This window comes from Misgurnus anguillicaudatus, chromosome 8 (genome assembly GCF_027580225.2).
Source record: "Misgurnus anguillicaudatus chromosome 8, ASM2758022v2, whole genome shotgun sequence".
NCBI classification, from domain to species: domain Eukaryota; kingdom Metazoa; phylum Chordata; class Actinopteri; order Cypriniformes; family Cobitidae; genus Misgurnus; species Misgurnus anguillicaudatus.
This window is the reverse complement of record NC_073344.2, coordinates 28,979,707-28,997,118: the sequence shown is the minus strand read 5'-3', so window position 1 is coordinate 28,997,118 and position 17,412 is coordinate 28,979,707. Positions and strand designations below refer to the sequence as shown.

At 35.2% G+C, this 17,412-nt stretch overlaps 1 protein-coding gene and 1 long non-coding RNA gene across 2 annotated transcripts in view; one reads left to right on the top strand and one right to left on the bottom strand.

The window, feature by feature from the left end:
* The window catches only part of LOC141365580 (uncharacterized), a 169,749-nt gene that overhangs the window by 46,309 nt on the left and 106,028 nt on the right, over positions 1–17,412 (bottom strand). The window lies entirely within an intron of this gene.
* On the top strand, positions 47–9,918 carry LOC141365824 (uncharacterized). The gene is made up of 3 exons (XM_073870662.1): positions 47–211; positions 4,471–4,518; positions 4,666–9,918. Exon 3 carries the CDS (start codon positions 4,680–4,682, stop codon positions 6,405–6,407), a length of 1,728 nt encoding a protein of 575 aa, XP_073726763.1. The 5' UTR covers positions 47–211; positions 4,471–4,518; positions 4,666–4,679; the 3' UTR covers positions 6,408–9,918.

The window sequence follows — 17,412 nt, the reverse complement described above, 5'->3', positions numbered from 1 at the left end:
TCAAATACAGTTTGCAATGTTTTTAAGTTTCAGAGCTATTGAAACCTCTGGGCGTGACATAAAAGCAGATGAAAAACAAATCTCTCTGTAGAACTGTGATGATATACCAGCAAGATTTCTTCAAGTTAGCAGAATTACATTTTTAATTTGTTGGTGAAAATATTACAGTGAAGTTTGCTGTACAACTGTACAAGAACGCTGCATAAGCAAGGTAAGGACTTTAAAATCTGCTTTTCACTAACAATGCAATTAAAACAACGATGTCACTTTACAAGATAAAAAAAATGTTTGTGACAGAAATGTAACACTTGTTAAAATGTTTCTAAGTATATGCAATAATATGACAAGAAAACATACATACTGTGAAGCTTTACGCTATTTTCAGATCAATTCTAATTTAATTAGGATATTACAGAATTTATAACTATTTGAAATGTATAAAATGTGTATATTAAAGCATAATTCATGTGTAAATGTAGAAGAAATACAGTGTTCTTCTCCAACCAATTAAATAACTATAAAAACATACTGTAGGAGGAAAAACTATGTCTATAAAAATAGTACAATGACTATAGTTCTTGATAGTACTACAGCATCTTATGTTTTGAGATTTTTATTACATTAAGAATATTTTATTTACACAGTTTGTGCACCACGGGTTGCTACTGTACACTAAAAACAGCGTAAAACAACCCAGATAACCGGTACAGAGTTTTAGTTGGGTTATTTTTGTCAAATTGATGTTTTACCCACACTGTAAAAAGTTATTTTTCCATTTAAACTGAAAAATATAAATTGAAAATGTTTAAATATTTTAGGATACAAATTAAAAAATTTGTTACCCTAAAGTTTATAAAACATAATTTTTAAGGTGTTACCAATTGAAGTTAAAGCCGCTTTGACTGTTTAATATTTTCAGTTTTGAGATGTTTTTTTCTGGTGCAGATCGCTTTACATGTCCACATTTTGGCGCTCTAACCATAACTTTATGTGCAGCATCTCATTTTATTACATCAACCAACAAACGATGTGTGTAGAGCAAAAGTTGAAGTATGCAAATGTATAATCATTTGATTTGTCAAAAGTCATGATCTTTGCAAAAAATATCACTCGCAAATTAAACATTTTGGTCGCAAATGCAACCATTTCTTGTGCAGTATGGAGCTCGGTTTAGGCATATGTGAAAATGGGGATCTTTTTTAGATTAGCATGAAAACAGTCCAAACAGCTTGGGTCTAACTAAAGATTGCTGTATAATTTCCCTTTAACCCTTTTATCAATAATGTTACCACCCTACACCAAACCTTACCCTAAACCCAAACCCTTTTTATACAAAAATGTTAAAGATAAATAATGTATTCTTTTTATATTATGCAACGTAACAGACAGAAATTTGTAGGAAAGATTTTTGAAACAATTAAAAGATATTTTAAGGCGATAATACAGTCCTACCCCTAAACCTAGCCAAAAAGTTTATAAAATCATTAACATAACAACATGCAAGTGTAATTACAATAATTTATTTATTGCAAAATTTCAAAAGTAGTACCAAAAGTAGTTAAAATGATGATGTACTGCAGCAGCGGTCCTCTGAAGTACAGAGAAGAATTAAAGTTATTAATCCACAAAAATGCTAATCTTCTCTTTGTCAAGCCATGCATTTTACATTTTATAAGTGCATCACCTAAATACCAAAGTCGTGATCTAGCACACAAGAGCCAATGAGCGTTTGATATCACTGCCATAAATCAATGTGTCGTAAAGCTTTTTGAGGGCACAATATAAAAAAAACTTCAGATTTGACATTTATGGTTGCTGATGAAAACTCGGATTCAGATCACTGGATAAAGGGCTGAATTTAGATCTGTTTCTCACAATGCATGAGTCTTATATGTTGTGTTTTGATGTAATTGTTACTGCATGACTGCATAGAAGAAAACACACTTTGTGTGTTCTGGGAAACAAACTAAATATTATAAAATGGTTAAATGATGACAGAAATGTTATTAATTTTGCAATTTGAGGTTTTAAAGCGTCATGAAACCCCGCTGTTTCAGCTCCAGTCTACCTCTCTATCATTTTGAAAAATGCTACTTAAATGGGCGTGTACACTGTGAGAAGAACTGCGATGAGTGGGCGGGGCAACTGATATAAGATAAGATTTACTAAGATTAGCAGTATTACAGAAATAATTAAACAAATATAATATTTCATTTAAACAAAGGTCAAGTAAAACTGTTATAGTTGAAATATTAGCATTTTTGAAGAAAATGAAAAGTCCTCAGAACATGGTACCTCACAAAAGATCAAAGTCCACGTGCCTCCCGTAGCTTTCCCGAGTAAATTCAGTTGATGGTGAGTCTAGTCCTGACAGCAAATCATCCAACGTATTTACAAAGTGTGTGTTGTACTATACAGAACCGTATCCATGTGCGATTATCCTGACCCCCAGACACCCCTCCCACGGCTGACCTGGCCGCACAAAGCACATGCACGCACACACAAAAGTGAAATGTCTCCACATTGGATAAGAACACGCTATCTTATATTAATGAGACACTGACGGTTATGATGTACTACAGTAATATGCCTCGTCACAGCCCGTGACATTTACATGATATGGAGTTTAAACCCGGAAGACAAAAATATCACAAAAAAGCAAAAAATTAACTAGTTTTTTCCTAATGTTAAATTAACAAATACTAATATTGTCTTAACACAACTAACTTTGTAAACATCTAAAAAAGTGTTGGTTAGTGTTTCATGACGCTTTAAAGTGTAGTCTTACAGTTTTTTTTCGATTGCTAAACGACAGTGAGCACAACTGGAGCTACATGTGCAAAACTCTAACTACAGTCTGCACTACCAAAAGTCACCTGAGCACAACTCTTAAAACATGACTCAAAACGGCTCAGTGCAGCCAAACACTAAACACAACCCTCACTGAGATAACACACACTGTCACTCACAACACACTGAGAGGAAAAACACTAACATCAAACACCAATACACAAAATACTAACTTTTATCTTTACAGTTTTAACAATTTCAGTGACGTCACACAAAGTAATGTTTTCTTCAAAGAATTATTTATTTATTGATTTATCACATGACTTATTATTTTATTTAGAACATCATAATTCTTTAAGGTAAATAAAAATTAGCAGTTTGCTTCAGTAGTCTGGAGTAATTTACGGAATTACAGTAATGAGAAAAAAAAGGTAGAAACTAAAAGTACATGAAAGGTAATGTTTTATATATATGAAATTGGAATTTATAATTATATGTAATTGCAGTTAGCAATGTTTGAAAGGCACAAGGCTGAAATCAATTCTGTTTTGAATGTGTGGTTGACAGTTTTGACAGCAGTGTGTTAGCATTTGAACAAAGTGCTGTAAATCCACAGTGTTGTGCAGGTTGTATTTAAAGTCATGAGATAAGTGTGTAGAGTTTTGAAAACTGTGTTCAAGCAATGAAAAACGAACTAGAGTTTGGTCCACATGAACTGCTGCTGTGCAGACTGTAGTTAGAGTTTTGCACATGTGACTCCAGTTGTGCTCACTGTCGTTTAGCAATCGAAAAAAACTGTAATATTGTGTAATTCTTTAAAAGTCATGAACATTTCATTAAGTAAATGAGTAAACGGTCTTAAAATAATTAAGTCAAACATACAGTAGGCTACTACTAAAATGTTATTAATATTAGTAAGAAATGTTAATGCCCATAATTTTAATATTTATGAATAGGAATACATACAAATCTGTAAGTCTTTGAAGCTGTTAATACAGAAATAATTAATGTATTATTCCTGTCAACATGCTAATATTATATGTTTCAATGTGTATAAAAACGTAAGTAAATGAACGTGTAAGGTCAACAAACTCTGTTTCTTGTTCATGTGAGAAAGCAATCCGGCCCAACAAACGAGGCTGTATCACAATGTTGGTAATTACATAAAGCTGCGTGAAACTAAACTACATAAACAATTCCTTTTTTCCTGGTTCTTGTTGCTTTATAAACCTAAACATTCCTGTCACCATGAAGCTGGTGTTTGTCCATTTTGATGGAAGAAAGCTTTCAGTGAAATCCCAGAAAATAAACAGATGAACCAATGAAAGGAACTATAAATATAAATAGTCACAAGGTATACTGTTTACTATAAAACAATACATAAAAGAGTGTTCATTAAAAAGCTATTTTTTAATAAATATTCCTTAATAATATGTTTTCTCTTTAAAAATAAATTACATTTCTAAACAATGTAAATAATTTAGTTTTTATGGCACCCTGTAAACAATCACAATCATCTGAGCCTTGTGACCAACCCTATGCTGCACAAGTTTAGGCCAGGATAATCAGTTTGTCTAACCAAAAGCAGAAAACCATTCATTTTCCTTTGTGTGTGTGTGTGTGTGTGTGTGTGTGTGTGTGTGTGTGTGTGTGTGTGTGTGTGTGTGTCTTTGTGTGCAGGTTAGAACAGAATTGACATAAAACCAGAGGTGCACATCTTGTGTGGAGGTGAGTAGACACATTTTTATTTTCTTTTTTTAACTATAGCTTAATGAGAAGCCCATGTACCTTTAAGAGGTATTGTACCAATATTTATAGGTCTATGTATGCCACAGAAGAGTTAAACAAACCACTGCATTTTATCTTAACGCCTAGGACTTTACATCAAGATGAGTCCGAATTCAAAATCTTCTGGAAATAGTAAAGACACTCAGAAAAAAGGAGGAAAAGAACCACCTGAAGTGGAATTATCTCTTATAGTGGAGAAATTTTCAGAGTATTTTAAATCATTCCCCTACTATGTGAAAACTGCAGAAAAGATTGAAAAGAAATATAACATTAAGAGAGTGGATGGATTTTGGGAGGATGATGACATTAAACGAGTTTGGGGAAAAACAACCAGATTGAATAAACACTCAAGGAGAAGAAAGACCTTGTGTGTTGCGACAATGTTAGAAATGCTAAAAAAACAGTTCAATTGTACTACAAGTGAAAAAACAGAAACAAAGCCTGATGTGAATTCAAACCCATGTCCAAAAAATCAGAACTCAACTTACAAAAAAACAGACACAACACAGAGCAGTTCTGAGAGTAAAGGGGAAACATGCTATATACAGATCCCACTTTCAGTTATGGACGACAATTTTGATCATTCAGACGATGATCATGATCCTTCAGGTGATGAGCAACCTTTGGAAACTGCTTCTCAGATAGAACAAGCTGAGAACAACCCAAGTATAAACAAGTATAAACTGATATATGGCGTTCCTTCACTTACTCAAATCATCAGGAAAACATCTTATGTTTTGCAGTACAACAATAACACCAGAAATGCCACATGGGCGTTTGAGATATTGAACAAGGACACTATTAAAGGTAATGTTTCACGCAAAAACAGCAAAAAAGATTGTAATCTACCACACAATTTGACATCAGAAGGTTATAACATGGGTCATTTGGCTGCTGCTGGCAACCACAACTGGCATCAGAAAGCAAAGGATGACACCTTCTCAGATTATAACCTAGTACCACAGAATAAGGAACTAAACGAAGGAATATGGAACACACTGGAGGAATACTGTCGATATAAAGCTAACAAAGATGATGTTCGTAATGTCTTAGTGTACACTGGACCACTTTACTATTCTGAAAATAATACAAAACAGAATGATCAAAATAACGACAATGGCAATGGCAATGGCAATGGCAATGGCAATGGCAATGGCAAAGGCAATGGCAATGGCAATGGCAATGGCAATGGCAAAGGCAATGGCAATGGCAATGGCAATGGCAATGGCAATGGCAATGGCAATGGCAATGGCAATGGCAATGGCAAAGGCAATGGCAATGGCAATGGCAATGGCAATGGCAATGGCAATGGCAATGGCAATGGCAATGGCAAAGCAGTGCCAACTTATTTGTTCAAGGTGATAATTGTGGAGTATGAAAACAAGCCACTCAATGTAGAATGCTATAGGTTCCAAAATGAAGACGTTAATGGGAAACATAAAGACATTGAGAACAAACTTAAGGAAATCAAGAAAAAATATGAAAAGCAGTTCAGTGAATACAAGGTAAAACGTGAGAAACAGTTGGAGAAACAAGATGATGAGCTGTCCAGTAAATACAAGGTAAAACTTGAGGAAACTGTACAAGAACTGGACGAACTATATAAAAAGCTGTTCAGTGGTTACAATGCAACGCTTGAGGATATCGAGAAACAATCTGGAGTGCTGTTCAGTAAAAAGATGCCTACAATAAACCTCAAAGATGAACCGGTGACAGTGTGGTTTAAACCACCAAATGAAAAAGGACAAAACAAAGAAAAAAACAAAGGAATAGAAATAAAATTAAAAGTTACACCATTCAATAATGATTTGTTTGATAGCATTGGTTAATGCATTAGCTAACAGGATTTTACACATGTTTACATGGACAACAATGAAGACTTTACATGAACAATAATTCCCTATTAATTAGATTTAGACAATACTCTGATTAAGAAACAGGGATTTTTGTTACCATAATCCAACTAAAGTCATAATGGAAGTAAACAAAATTTGAATTAAGACAGTATTACTATTTAAGTCGCATTTTAAATGCACCGTAGACATGTTTAATTCAGTTGAAGTCAGTGGAGGAGAGGTATCAAGGCAAATGAACAGCTTTTGTGAGAAATTAGCATATTATTTATGTAATCGACAGCATCTTCATTAACAAGTATGACATTACCACCAGTATTACTAATAGATATTGTGTAATATTATTTAATACTGTATATTCTCTAGGGAAATTTAAATATATAAATGTTTTCTTTCACTGGCTTTCAGGTTTCTCCTGTCAAAATAAGACATAAATTATATTTATACAACAGTTCTTTCTGGTTCTTGAATCTGATTGGCTAAGAGGCGTGCAATATTCTACTGATAACGGCACAGTAACCGCTTCACCTTTCATATCATTCCGCCACCTAGTGAATGGAGGTCCTCTAAACATGCTCATCTCTGAATGGAAAAACTGCACGCACACATGGACACACACAGACGCGCTGTTTTTAAACACTCTCCGTTTGTCTCATTAGTTCACTAGCTCGTAAATCAGTCTGTGAATCCCAAGTTATTATTCCGTCAAAGATCAGCGCTCTTGGATGTTACGTTAAACTTAATGGGAGTAATGTCTTGTCACATCATGTGGACACTTGGAAAGAGGAATGTAAACACTCTGTTTTTCTTCTGGACCTTTATCTCTTATCAGAACGCGAAAACACTGTGGAACTGCAGGTAAGCACTGCAGCTTTTAAATGTGGACATTGATCATTTATTTAATCGCGACATGACTATTAAAACATGTTATGAGAATATCGCCACTGATATTTATAAGCAGCATGCAAAGACATCTCTCTGACATTTATAAAAAACTGTTTTTCATAGTACTGACAAGAACAAAGTTTAATAATAATCGAGTGCTCGTATCGCGTTAAGAGTAAATGGGAAACCAATAGTAACATTAAGTATAGTTTTATTCAATTTTACCTTGCGCCAAAACAATATCAACACAAAAGACACTAAATATGAATAAGAAAACAAGTACTAGTTTTATCATGACACCAAATACTGCTGATTTGATCTCATTTTGACCATCAAAAACAAACAAGGCCAACATGAGAGCCAGGGAATCCCTGTCAGAGATATAGCCCAGAGAGGGCGGTGGTCAGCGGGGCGAGTGAACACTGACGTCCGCTCACCCTTTGGTTCTTATACCGAATCTCACTAAGCAAACGTTCAAATAGGCGCTATCTTTACTAATCGACTGCAGATTTAAATATAATACATATATATTCTCGACTGAACTAATCTTAAAACTACACTTTGTGACCAAGAAACGTTAATATAAAGAAACGCCTATCGGCCTCGTGCCTCTGGCCTAATCACAGCCGTGATGATATAGAGCTATATCACACTCCTACTCGAGCGATATTGCTTAAATGACACATAACTAACTACACTGCAAGCATTTAAAAAAAAAAATGAAACCTTTCAAACTATGGCATCATAACAAATATGAAGTTTAAATTCTGGAGGGAACGACTGATGGCGTGACATGGGGGCATAATAATTTGTGCCATTAATCAATTTATGTTCTAAAACAAGTAAAATGAGAACATGAAAGGACTTTTCTTATAGGAACTAATGTAAAACACTTTAATTCAACCATTGTCTCTTTCAGAATAAAGTCAGTGATTAGATTACTGATGTAAACATAGTGAATGAGCAATATGCATTTTTACCATTTATTAATCATTTTTATTGTTAGTTAACGCAAATGCTATTGTTTAATTGTTAATTCATGTTAGTTTATTTTGCATTAACCAATGTTAACAGATACATATTATTAGTTAATAAAAGCTGTAGAACGGTTGCTCATTATTATACATCGTCCCTGATTTAACAATAAATGTATAATTGTTTAATAATAAGACAAGAGGCTGATGATGCAGACTAAAGCCCAATTTATGGTTCTGTGAAGGCCGTAGGCTATGTGTAGCTCTCCACTGCCTGATGCGCACCTCTGCAAAAATGTGACAGCGTGTCCATTCAAAATGAAGCACAAGTGCTGTGATTGGTCCACTAGAACCCCTCCCATCTGGTCAACAAAATCTGCATTGCATTTCCTTATACAGATTTCTGCATATGATGGTAAAAACAAAGCTGGGTCAATTTGAAGAGTGATAACCTTGAGCAGCACCAATAATCGCTGTCCATTTACCTCCATCACAGCTGGTCTTCTCAAATAACATTCACACAAATGAGGACTTCTTTTGTGGGTTTACTGGCCAGACTGATTCTTCTTCAGCTATTGCTCTACTATTGTGGGTTACACGCGTGGATACTGCCTACTAGTGTGTCTATCTAGCGTGAATACTGCCTACAACGACACAGACATCTATGCAGAAGTATGAATGAAAACTGACGTGTACCCTATGCTGTGAAGCTACTGTGTAGGTCCTACACAGAACTACAATAAGGGCTTAAAGTATTCACATTTACATTTATGCATTTGGCGGACACTTTTATCCAAAGCGAATTGCAGTGCATTACAAGGTATACATTTTATCAGTATGTGTGCTGTTCCCTGGGTTCAAACTAGAGCTTTTCAATGTTACCAGCTGTACAGGATAAGCCAAATCTTCTTGAGGTTGTGGACTACACCTTTGGTGATGATTCACTAAACCACTTTAGATTTAATGTCAGCATAGTTAACTTCAACAAATCCAGTGGCAAATGCAGTCAAATTTTTCTTATTAATGCATCCATGAACATATTATATACATTATATACTGTAGTATGATTTATTCTTTTTTTCTAACACTGATGGATCCTACCTTAGATTCTCACGTTTTATTATTGTGTTTTTTTAGTTTATTTCTAATCATTTATTTACATAATCGTCAAAATAATTTGTTATTCATATAATTGTTTATTTGATTATTTAATATTATTTTTATTATTATCAATTTCATTATTATCATTTTTATCATTACATTATTGTTTATTCATTTATTCATTCATTGTGTTATTTCTATATTTCATTGTTTATTCTTTTATATTGTCTATTCATTCATTATTTCATTATGTTTATTCATTTATTCATTCATTATTATATTTCTATATTTCATTGTTTATTCATTATATTTCTATATTTTATATATGTCTTATTAATTTCATGGTGGTTCAGTCTCACATTTGTAAAGTCTCACGAGCTGTCTGTGTCTATGGGATGTTGCTATTAAGCAATTTTGATATAACAGTGCATGCTGAATTCATGCGGGTTAGACGAGGTTTGAACATCGAGACATGCAACTGAAATTGTCCATCAATAAAAACTCTGTTCCTATTTTATCATCATAAACTTTCTTGTGTCCTGCTTTTGTTTTTGGGAGTAACGCATTATAAAGTACTTCCGTTACTGTAATTCCACTACTTTTAGCGGTAATGAGCATGTAACGTAGTATTTTTTTTAAATCAAGTAACACAGTTACAATTGGTTACTCGCGTTACTCTATTTTGTGAAAAATGAACACTTGCAGACAAGACATTTCTGATCTTATGTCACAGGACCGTGGTGGACGGCACAATGAATAATAACACAAAAGGTATGTTAGTTCAGGGACAACACATTAAATGTTGTCAGAATTACTTTGTAACGCGTTACTCAGGGGCGTCACTAGGCCATTTTTAGGGTGTGTGCAGGGCGGAGTGACCATTTTGTACATAAGTGCAAATCAAGGTTTTTATGGCCATTTCACCTTATATTTGCAGTTCTTTAAAATAACTTTTTTTAAATCTAATAATATAAGTAAAGTATAGATTATTAAATATGTTTATTTCATTTAAAATATTAATAGTTCAACATTTGAACTCCTTCCTTTGAAAAAGTGTATGCCACCTGTGTATTTGTCTGTGGAATGGTAGTATACATTGTGTATTTCTAGTAAGTTTTTGAGGGTTCACCTACAACAGTATAGACATAGGGGCTGTTTCCCAGACAGGGCTTAAGTCTAGTTCAAGACTTAAATGCCTGTTTGAGTTTTAGTTCTTAACTAAAAGTAGCTTGCACTAACATATCTTAAAATACATCAGTCACATTGTTTTGTCTCAAGATGCACACCTGTAATATTTTTGTAAGCTAAGCTTGTAAAAACTACATAAACATCCTAATATAACTAAAGCCTAGTCCTGCTAAACCCTGTCCTGAAAACCACATCATACTGCATCTTGACAACTCAGTATTAAGGTAGATCACTTGTTGGTCATTCCCCTTTTCTATATTTTAGATCTGTATAAATTTGTTCCCAGATTACCACAGTGGCTATATCAACTAATAATATTAACCTATAAGACAAAATGACAATAAAACAGTAAAAACTGTAAAATTATGTGTTTGTACTGGAAACGTGTGTCGTGTATTGGCACAATAAATAATGAATCAGGAAGTTTTCATTGTAAAAAAATCTCCATTCCCAACTGAAAAATTTCTAGTCCCATTTATGAAACACAGGGAATACAATGAAATAGTGGATTACAATAAGGTTAGTAGTATACAACCCTACCCTAATAGTCAAATAATATTTTTTAAATCATACCCTTACTGGGGGCTGAGCCCCCCTAAAATGAAAATCCTAGAATCGCCCCTGGTGTTACTCCCATCACTGTTTTTAACACAACTTGTGTTGTCCCTTTCATTTATTTTAACATGAAATAAAGCGTTAAATGGCATGACACACACAATGTGTAAAAAATGTACACATAATTCTTTACAGTGAAGCCACTTTATTTATTGTATTAAATCTACAACAGGATTGTTAAAAAAATACCACAAAATGATAACTACTGTACATTGAAATTTTCTGCATATACCACAGCTGGTGTCTCAGTCTGGGTAAGTTTGTGTAAGCATGTAGGCCAATTTTAATTTAGCTTGTTGGCTACCTGTAGATGACAAAGCCTAAAACAATATACAACACTATCATGTCCAGACTGAGAGATCTGATAACAACAAAACATAGATTACATGTTTACACCCTTCCTGTTTTTAAAGGACATCTGCTATGATCAGATCTTAGGAAAGGGTGGTGTACCCTCCTTCAAACAATGAAGAACTATAAGCTCCAGCTCATGTACACAAATCACAAATGTTAAGAAGCTGACCATGTTCAGAAATAAGACTGAAATACAGGCTCTAGACTGCGACCAAAATGGTAATTTTTGATAATGTGCGAGTATACATTTTTCACGGTCACATTGGTGCAAGTACATAATGTTCAGGTTGTTTTGGTAACTGGCTATCACATGTACTCAGTGCCTGGGTATAGTTTCTTTCTGCATCAGTCTTGCCCGCGCACATGTCCGAACAGCTTCAGTATTTAAACACACATTCGCGCAGATAAACATGTTCTGTGACCAAACTCAAGTCATGATTGTAATGGCATATCAGGAGTTCACTTCCCAGAGTCTCCTTTAAGGGTGAAGAAATGTTTTCCAATACCCATCTTTTCCTGTTTTTGCAGTGTTATGTTTTTTGGAGAAGGTGAAATGCTTTAGTTGTCAGCTTATGTAGGCAAATCCTATATAAGGCTGCAACATGTGAATGAGTATTTTTTTAAGTGCAAATAAAAATGAACTTAATTTTCAAAAACATTAGGATGAAATGTTTACATTTGTTAAAATGTGTACATTGTATCTGCTCTAAAATAACCATACAGTTTAGTAAAGTAAAAGTGAAGTAACCAACATAGTAAAAATCTAAACATGCAGTGTTTATTACACAGTTAGCAAACTTGCTTCACACATTGTTAATTAATTTAGATTTTAACATAATCTGTAAAAACCAAGAAACATTTTGATCATTATAAATATTTTATTAACACATTTTGTGAGTTGCTACACTCACCAAAACCAACACGGATAACTTTGGCATAGAGTTTTAGTTGGGTTATTTTTGTCAAAATGATGGTTTACCCACAAAAGTTGGATCAACAAATGTTTTAAGCAAAAAGTATAAATTGAAAAATATAAATATATTATTTTAAGATTTTAGATTACAAATTGAATACATTTTTAAAAGTTTTTACCTTAAAGTTTATAAAACATAATATTTTAAGTGTTACCAATATAAATAAGTTTTTAGTAGAGCAGCTTTCACTTTTATACAGTTTAACAGTGTCCATGTAAAAATATGTTACATTGTTAATATGCTCACATGCAAGTATCATATTATACCAAAATATGCATTGTCAAAAATAGTGTACAGTATGTGAAAATATTAAGCCCTACGGCAGAGTCCTGCAACGTGTCAGGTACCCTAATAAAAATGTCTAAAAGGGGTGGATTGTGACATTCCTAAAATTCATGGACGGGGATGTGGGCAGATAATTAACTCCATGCGGGCGGGTAGCGCAAATGAAAATATGTGCAATATTTGTATGTCTAAATTACCTTTAAGCTATGTTTATAGTCGCGTTGGTGCGCAAGACCCCATTTCACGTGGAGGTGTGCACAACAATTTTGGTAACTGCTTGCGCAGCTCCGCATCCGAAAATGACTGAACTCGAGGCGATTCTGTCCAAGCAAGCCTGTGATGTATCTCTTTGATCAATCCATGCAAAACAATGCTTATACTATTTATCTGACACTCTGGAAGTAAATATGGAAACTTTGCAGTTTAAAACACAAATTCTTTTACCATGATTCAGAATTTTGGCTTATATTTGTATTGAATGAATACAAACCTTGAGATGTCTGTACTGTTTGTTAGTAAAAACGTTAATGAAATGATGGTTTTTGAATAAAGACATATATTGACATATGTTGTTTTATTCATGTTCTCATATTTACATATCAAGTTCTGATGTTAAAAGCACCAGGGTTGTTACAGTGGAAGACTTCTTCTATCCTCCTCTTTGTGTTTGTTTTTGACTTGATTGCTCGCGTCCCCCCTGGTGTTTCAAAAAATAGTGCAACAGGGAGTGTGTAAACTATAAACTCCTCGTCCGTGTTTGAATCAAATTCTAAGCAGGTCTAGAGGTATGAGATTTTTGTTGAATCTGTAGTACGAGGAAGGGGAGATTGGAACAGGGAAGTCTGGTTGAACTTCATGACCTGGACTGATCAGCACATGTCGAGCTTTTGTGCAAGGGAAATGTCATAACTCAATCTCAACTAAGTAAATGCAAGACAAATGAAAGTTATCTTTGCTTCATTAATCATATGAGGATAACAATAAAGAAAATACAAGGTTCTATGCAAAGATATCAAATATATAAATGTGGCGTGTGGGGGAACAACATTTAAAGGGGACATATTATGAAAATCTGACTTTTTCCATGTTTAACTGTTATAATTGTGTCCCCAGTGCTTCTATCAACCTAGAAAATGTGAAAAAGATCAACCCAGTAACTTAGTTTTGGTAAACCATTCTCTCCGAGCATGTGAAAAAATAGGTCATTGTAATTTGGCCCTTATTGTGATTTCAGAATAAGGTAATACCGCCCCCTTTATCTGCACTATCCAACCACAGCACAGCTATTTAGTACAGAGAGAAAGAGAGAGATAGTGAAAATAATTCACAGCACAATAGAGTTTCAATTGCAACAAACCACCATCATTGTGATCAGTGTTTGCACTTCATCCGCTCATTTGCATTTTAAATGACACACCCAAAACGGCACACTTTTGCTCAGACCCTAGATTTAGATTAAGTTTACATCTTAAAAAAATCTCCCCTTTAAATTCTAACAGTCCGTTTGTTGAGACGCGCGCGCGCGATCAGCGCAGGCTCGCCTTGCGGACCAAAGCGCGACTATAAACAAAGCTTAAGCCTGTTTCATTAGCCCATTCATGACGCTGTTGTGATGTTGAGAGAGGTACGAGATAAAAATAACAATATTTACATAAATATTGTTAACATGCGGGGAAAAGAGCTGTTTTCAATCAACTTCAAGACCACCTACGGTCAAATTCTATAACTGAGGTGTTTCAATCTGGCTTTAAGTCAAAGCATAGCACTGAGACAGCACTGGTGAAGGTGCTTAATGACATTTTCTTATCTCTGGATAAAGGGGAAAATGCTGTATTAATGATTCTTGATCTCAGTGCTGCGTTTGACATGGTGGACCATAATATTTTACTGCAGCGTTTGGAATCCTGGGTTGGCCTGAAGGGGAATGTCCTTAGGTGGTTCAAATCATATCTTGCTGACAGATCTGTATCTGTGTGTGTAAAAGACTGCATGTCCAGGAGGTCCCTGTTATTGTGTGGGGTCCCCCAGGGTTCTATTTTAGCTCCTATTTTATTCGCCTTATACATGCTACCTCTTGGTTCTATTTTTAGGAAACACAACATGTCTTTTCATTGTTACGCAGATGATGTTCAGATGTATGTTTCGGTAAAACGGTCAGATTTTAATGCATTCGGCAATTTATTATCTTGTATTCAGGAGGTGAAAGACTGGCTGGCAGCTAATTTCTTAAAACTAAATGAGGAGAAAACGGAGGTTATAGTTTTCGGTTCCAACTCTCAGTTAGTCTCTGAGCGACTAAAAGAAACCCCCCTGGCAGCTGCGATCTTTGATAAGGTTAAAACCCTTGGATTTATCTTGGACTCTGAGTTAAAAATGGACAAACAAATCAACTCTGTGATTAAATCAAGTTTTTTTCACTTAAAGCTTTTAGCAAAAACCAAACCATTTTTATCTCCGGCAGATTTCGAGAGAGCTATTTCTGCTGTAATTTTCTCTAAAATGGATTATTGCAATTCACTGTATGCTGGAATTGATAAAAAAGCTTTGGCACGCTTGCAAAATATACAAAATGCTGCAGCCAGATTGATCAAGTCAGCCAAAAAAATGGATCACGTTACACCTTTATTGAGATCCTTAAACTGGTTGCCAGTCCAGTATAGAATACACTACAAGATCATTGTTCTGGTTTTTAAAGCACTACACAATTTGGCACCAATATATTTATCTGAGTTATTGTCTGTGTACATCCCGCCCAGGTCACTGAGATCAGAGAATTTGAATCTCTTGGTGACTGTAAGAACAAATTCAAAACGAAAAGGTGACAGAGCGTTTTCTCGAGTTGGTCCCATATTGTGGAATGAACTCCCCTACATGATTAGGTCAGTAAAGTCGCTGGCTGTGTTTAAGTCACTGTTGAAGACACATTTATTAGAGGTAGCATGGGGGCCAGTCGGAAGCGACTTGGCCATTGTGTGAAAGTGTGAAAATCTGTTGTTGTCTCTTGTTTTTTATGTTGTCTCTTGTTTGTTTATGTTTGCTTAAATTGCATTGTTTGTATCTATGTTTTTTTTTTAAGTGTTTTAGCTTGTCGCTTGTGAAGCACCTTGGGCAACTTCTGTTGTATTATGTGTGCTATATAAATAATAAAAACAAACAAACAAACAAAACAAATAAAGCACTTTAATTGGAATGATTTTAGTGTGTGTGATTTTTGCGTGTCCTGGTATGGGTCGGGTAACGGGCCAAATATTAACGTGTCTGGGCGGGTGCGGATTTAATTGTGATATTATCATGATTTACTCACCCTCATGTTACAAACCTGTATAATTGTATTTGTTGTGATGAACAGGAAGGAAGATATTTTGAGAAATGTTTGTAAGCAAACGTTTGTGGACCCCATTAAAGGGGATCGCACACCGGCCGCACAGCTCAGCGCCTCGTCGAGTCGCGTCTAGGACAACTCGGAGGTATTGTAAACCGGAAGTGCACATTAAATAGCGCGAGCTTCGTCAGATAGCGTCTACTTCAAAATGCAAAATATACGTTAGCAGCCAATGTTAGTCGTCGGGACAAATATGATGTTATTTAATGTTAAACTATGTGAGTGGCACTGTGTGGCGCGACAGGGATTTGAACAACTTCCTGAGTCACAGCTGGGCGGCGCGGACAGGCGCCACCTGTCGGCGCCGGTGTGCGTACACTCATAGAAAGCAATGTGTTCGATTTTTTTAGAACGGCACGGCGCTGAGCTGCGCGGCCGGTGTGCGATTCCCTTAACTTCCATAGTAGGAAAAAGAATACTATAGAAATGAATGGGGCTCATGATTGGTTTTGTTTCAAACAGTTTTCAAAATATCTTCCTTCCTGTTCATCACAACAAATACAATGATACAGGTTTGTAACATGCGGGGAGTAAATGATGACAGAATTTTCATTTTTGGGTAACAATCCCTTTAAGCAGTTTTTAGTTGGATAAGATGGAGTAAATTTGTTTTGTTCTTGTATGTTTTTGTATGTACGTATATACAGTGGCAAAAAAAAGTATGTGAACCCCTAGGAATAAACTGGTTTTCTACTGTAATTTGCCATAAAATGTGATCTGATCCTCATCTAGGTCCCAACAATAGACAAACACAATGTGCATAAGGTGACAACACACAAATAATTCTAGTTTCTTGTGTCTTTTTTTGAGAACCCCCATTAAACATCCATAGTGCTGGAGGAAAATGTAAGTGAACCCTGGGATTCATTTGGCAGCAAATACTTCAAGCAAGCGCTTTCAGTAGTTCTGAGTCAGACCTGCACATCGTTCAGAAGCAATTTTTGCTCATTTCCCTTTACAAAACCGCTTTAACTCAGACACATTTGTAGGATGTCTGGTGTGAACCGCTCTCTTGAGGTCATTCCAAAGGTTAAGGTCTGGGCTTTGACTAGGCCACTCCAAATGGCGCATTTTGTTTTTCTTAAGCCAGTCTGGAGTGGATTTACTACAATGCTTAAGGTCATCGTCCTGTTGCATCAACTAACTTCTACTGAGGTTCAACTGGTGGACAGCCACCCTGACATTATCCTGTAGGATTTTTTTTTACTTAATGGGCCCTATCT

Excerpts from the sequence above, each read along its gene's own strand:
- LOC141365824 (XM_073870662.1), top strand. The coding sequence starts at position 4,680 with ATGAGTCCGAATTCAAAATCTTCTGGAAATAGTAAAGACACTCAGAAA.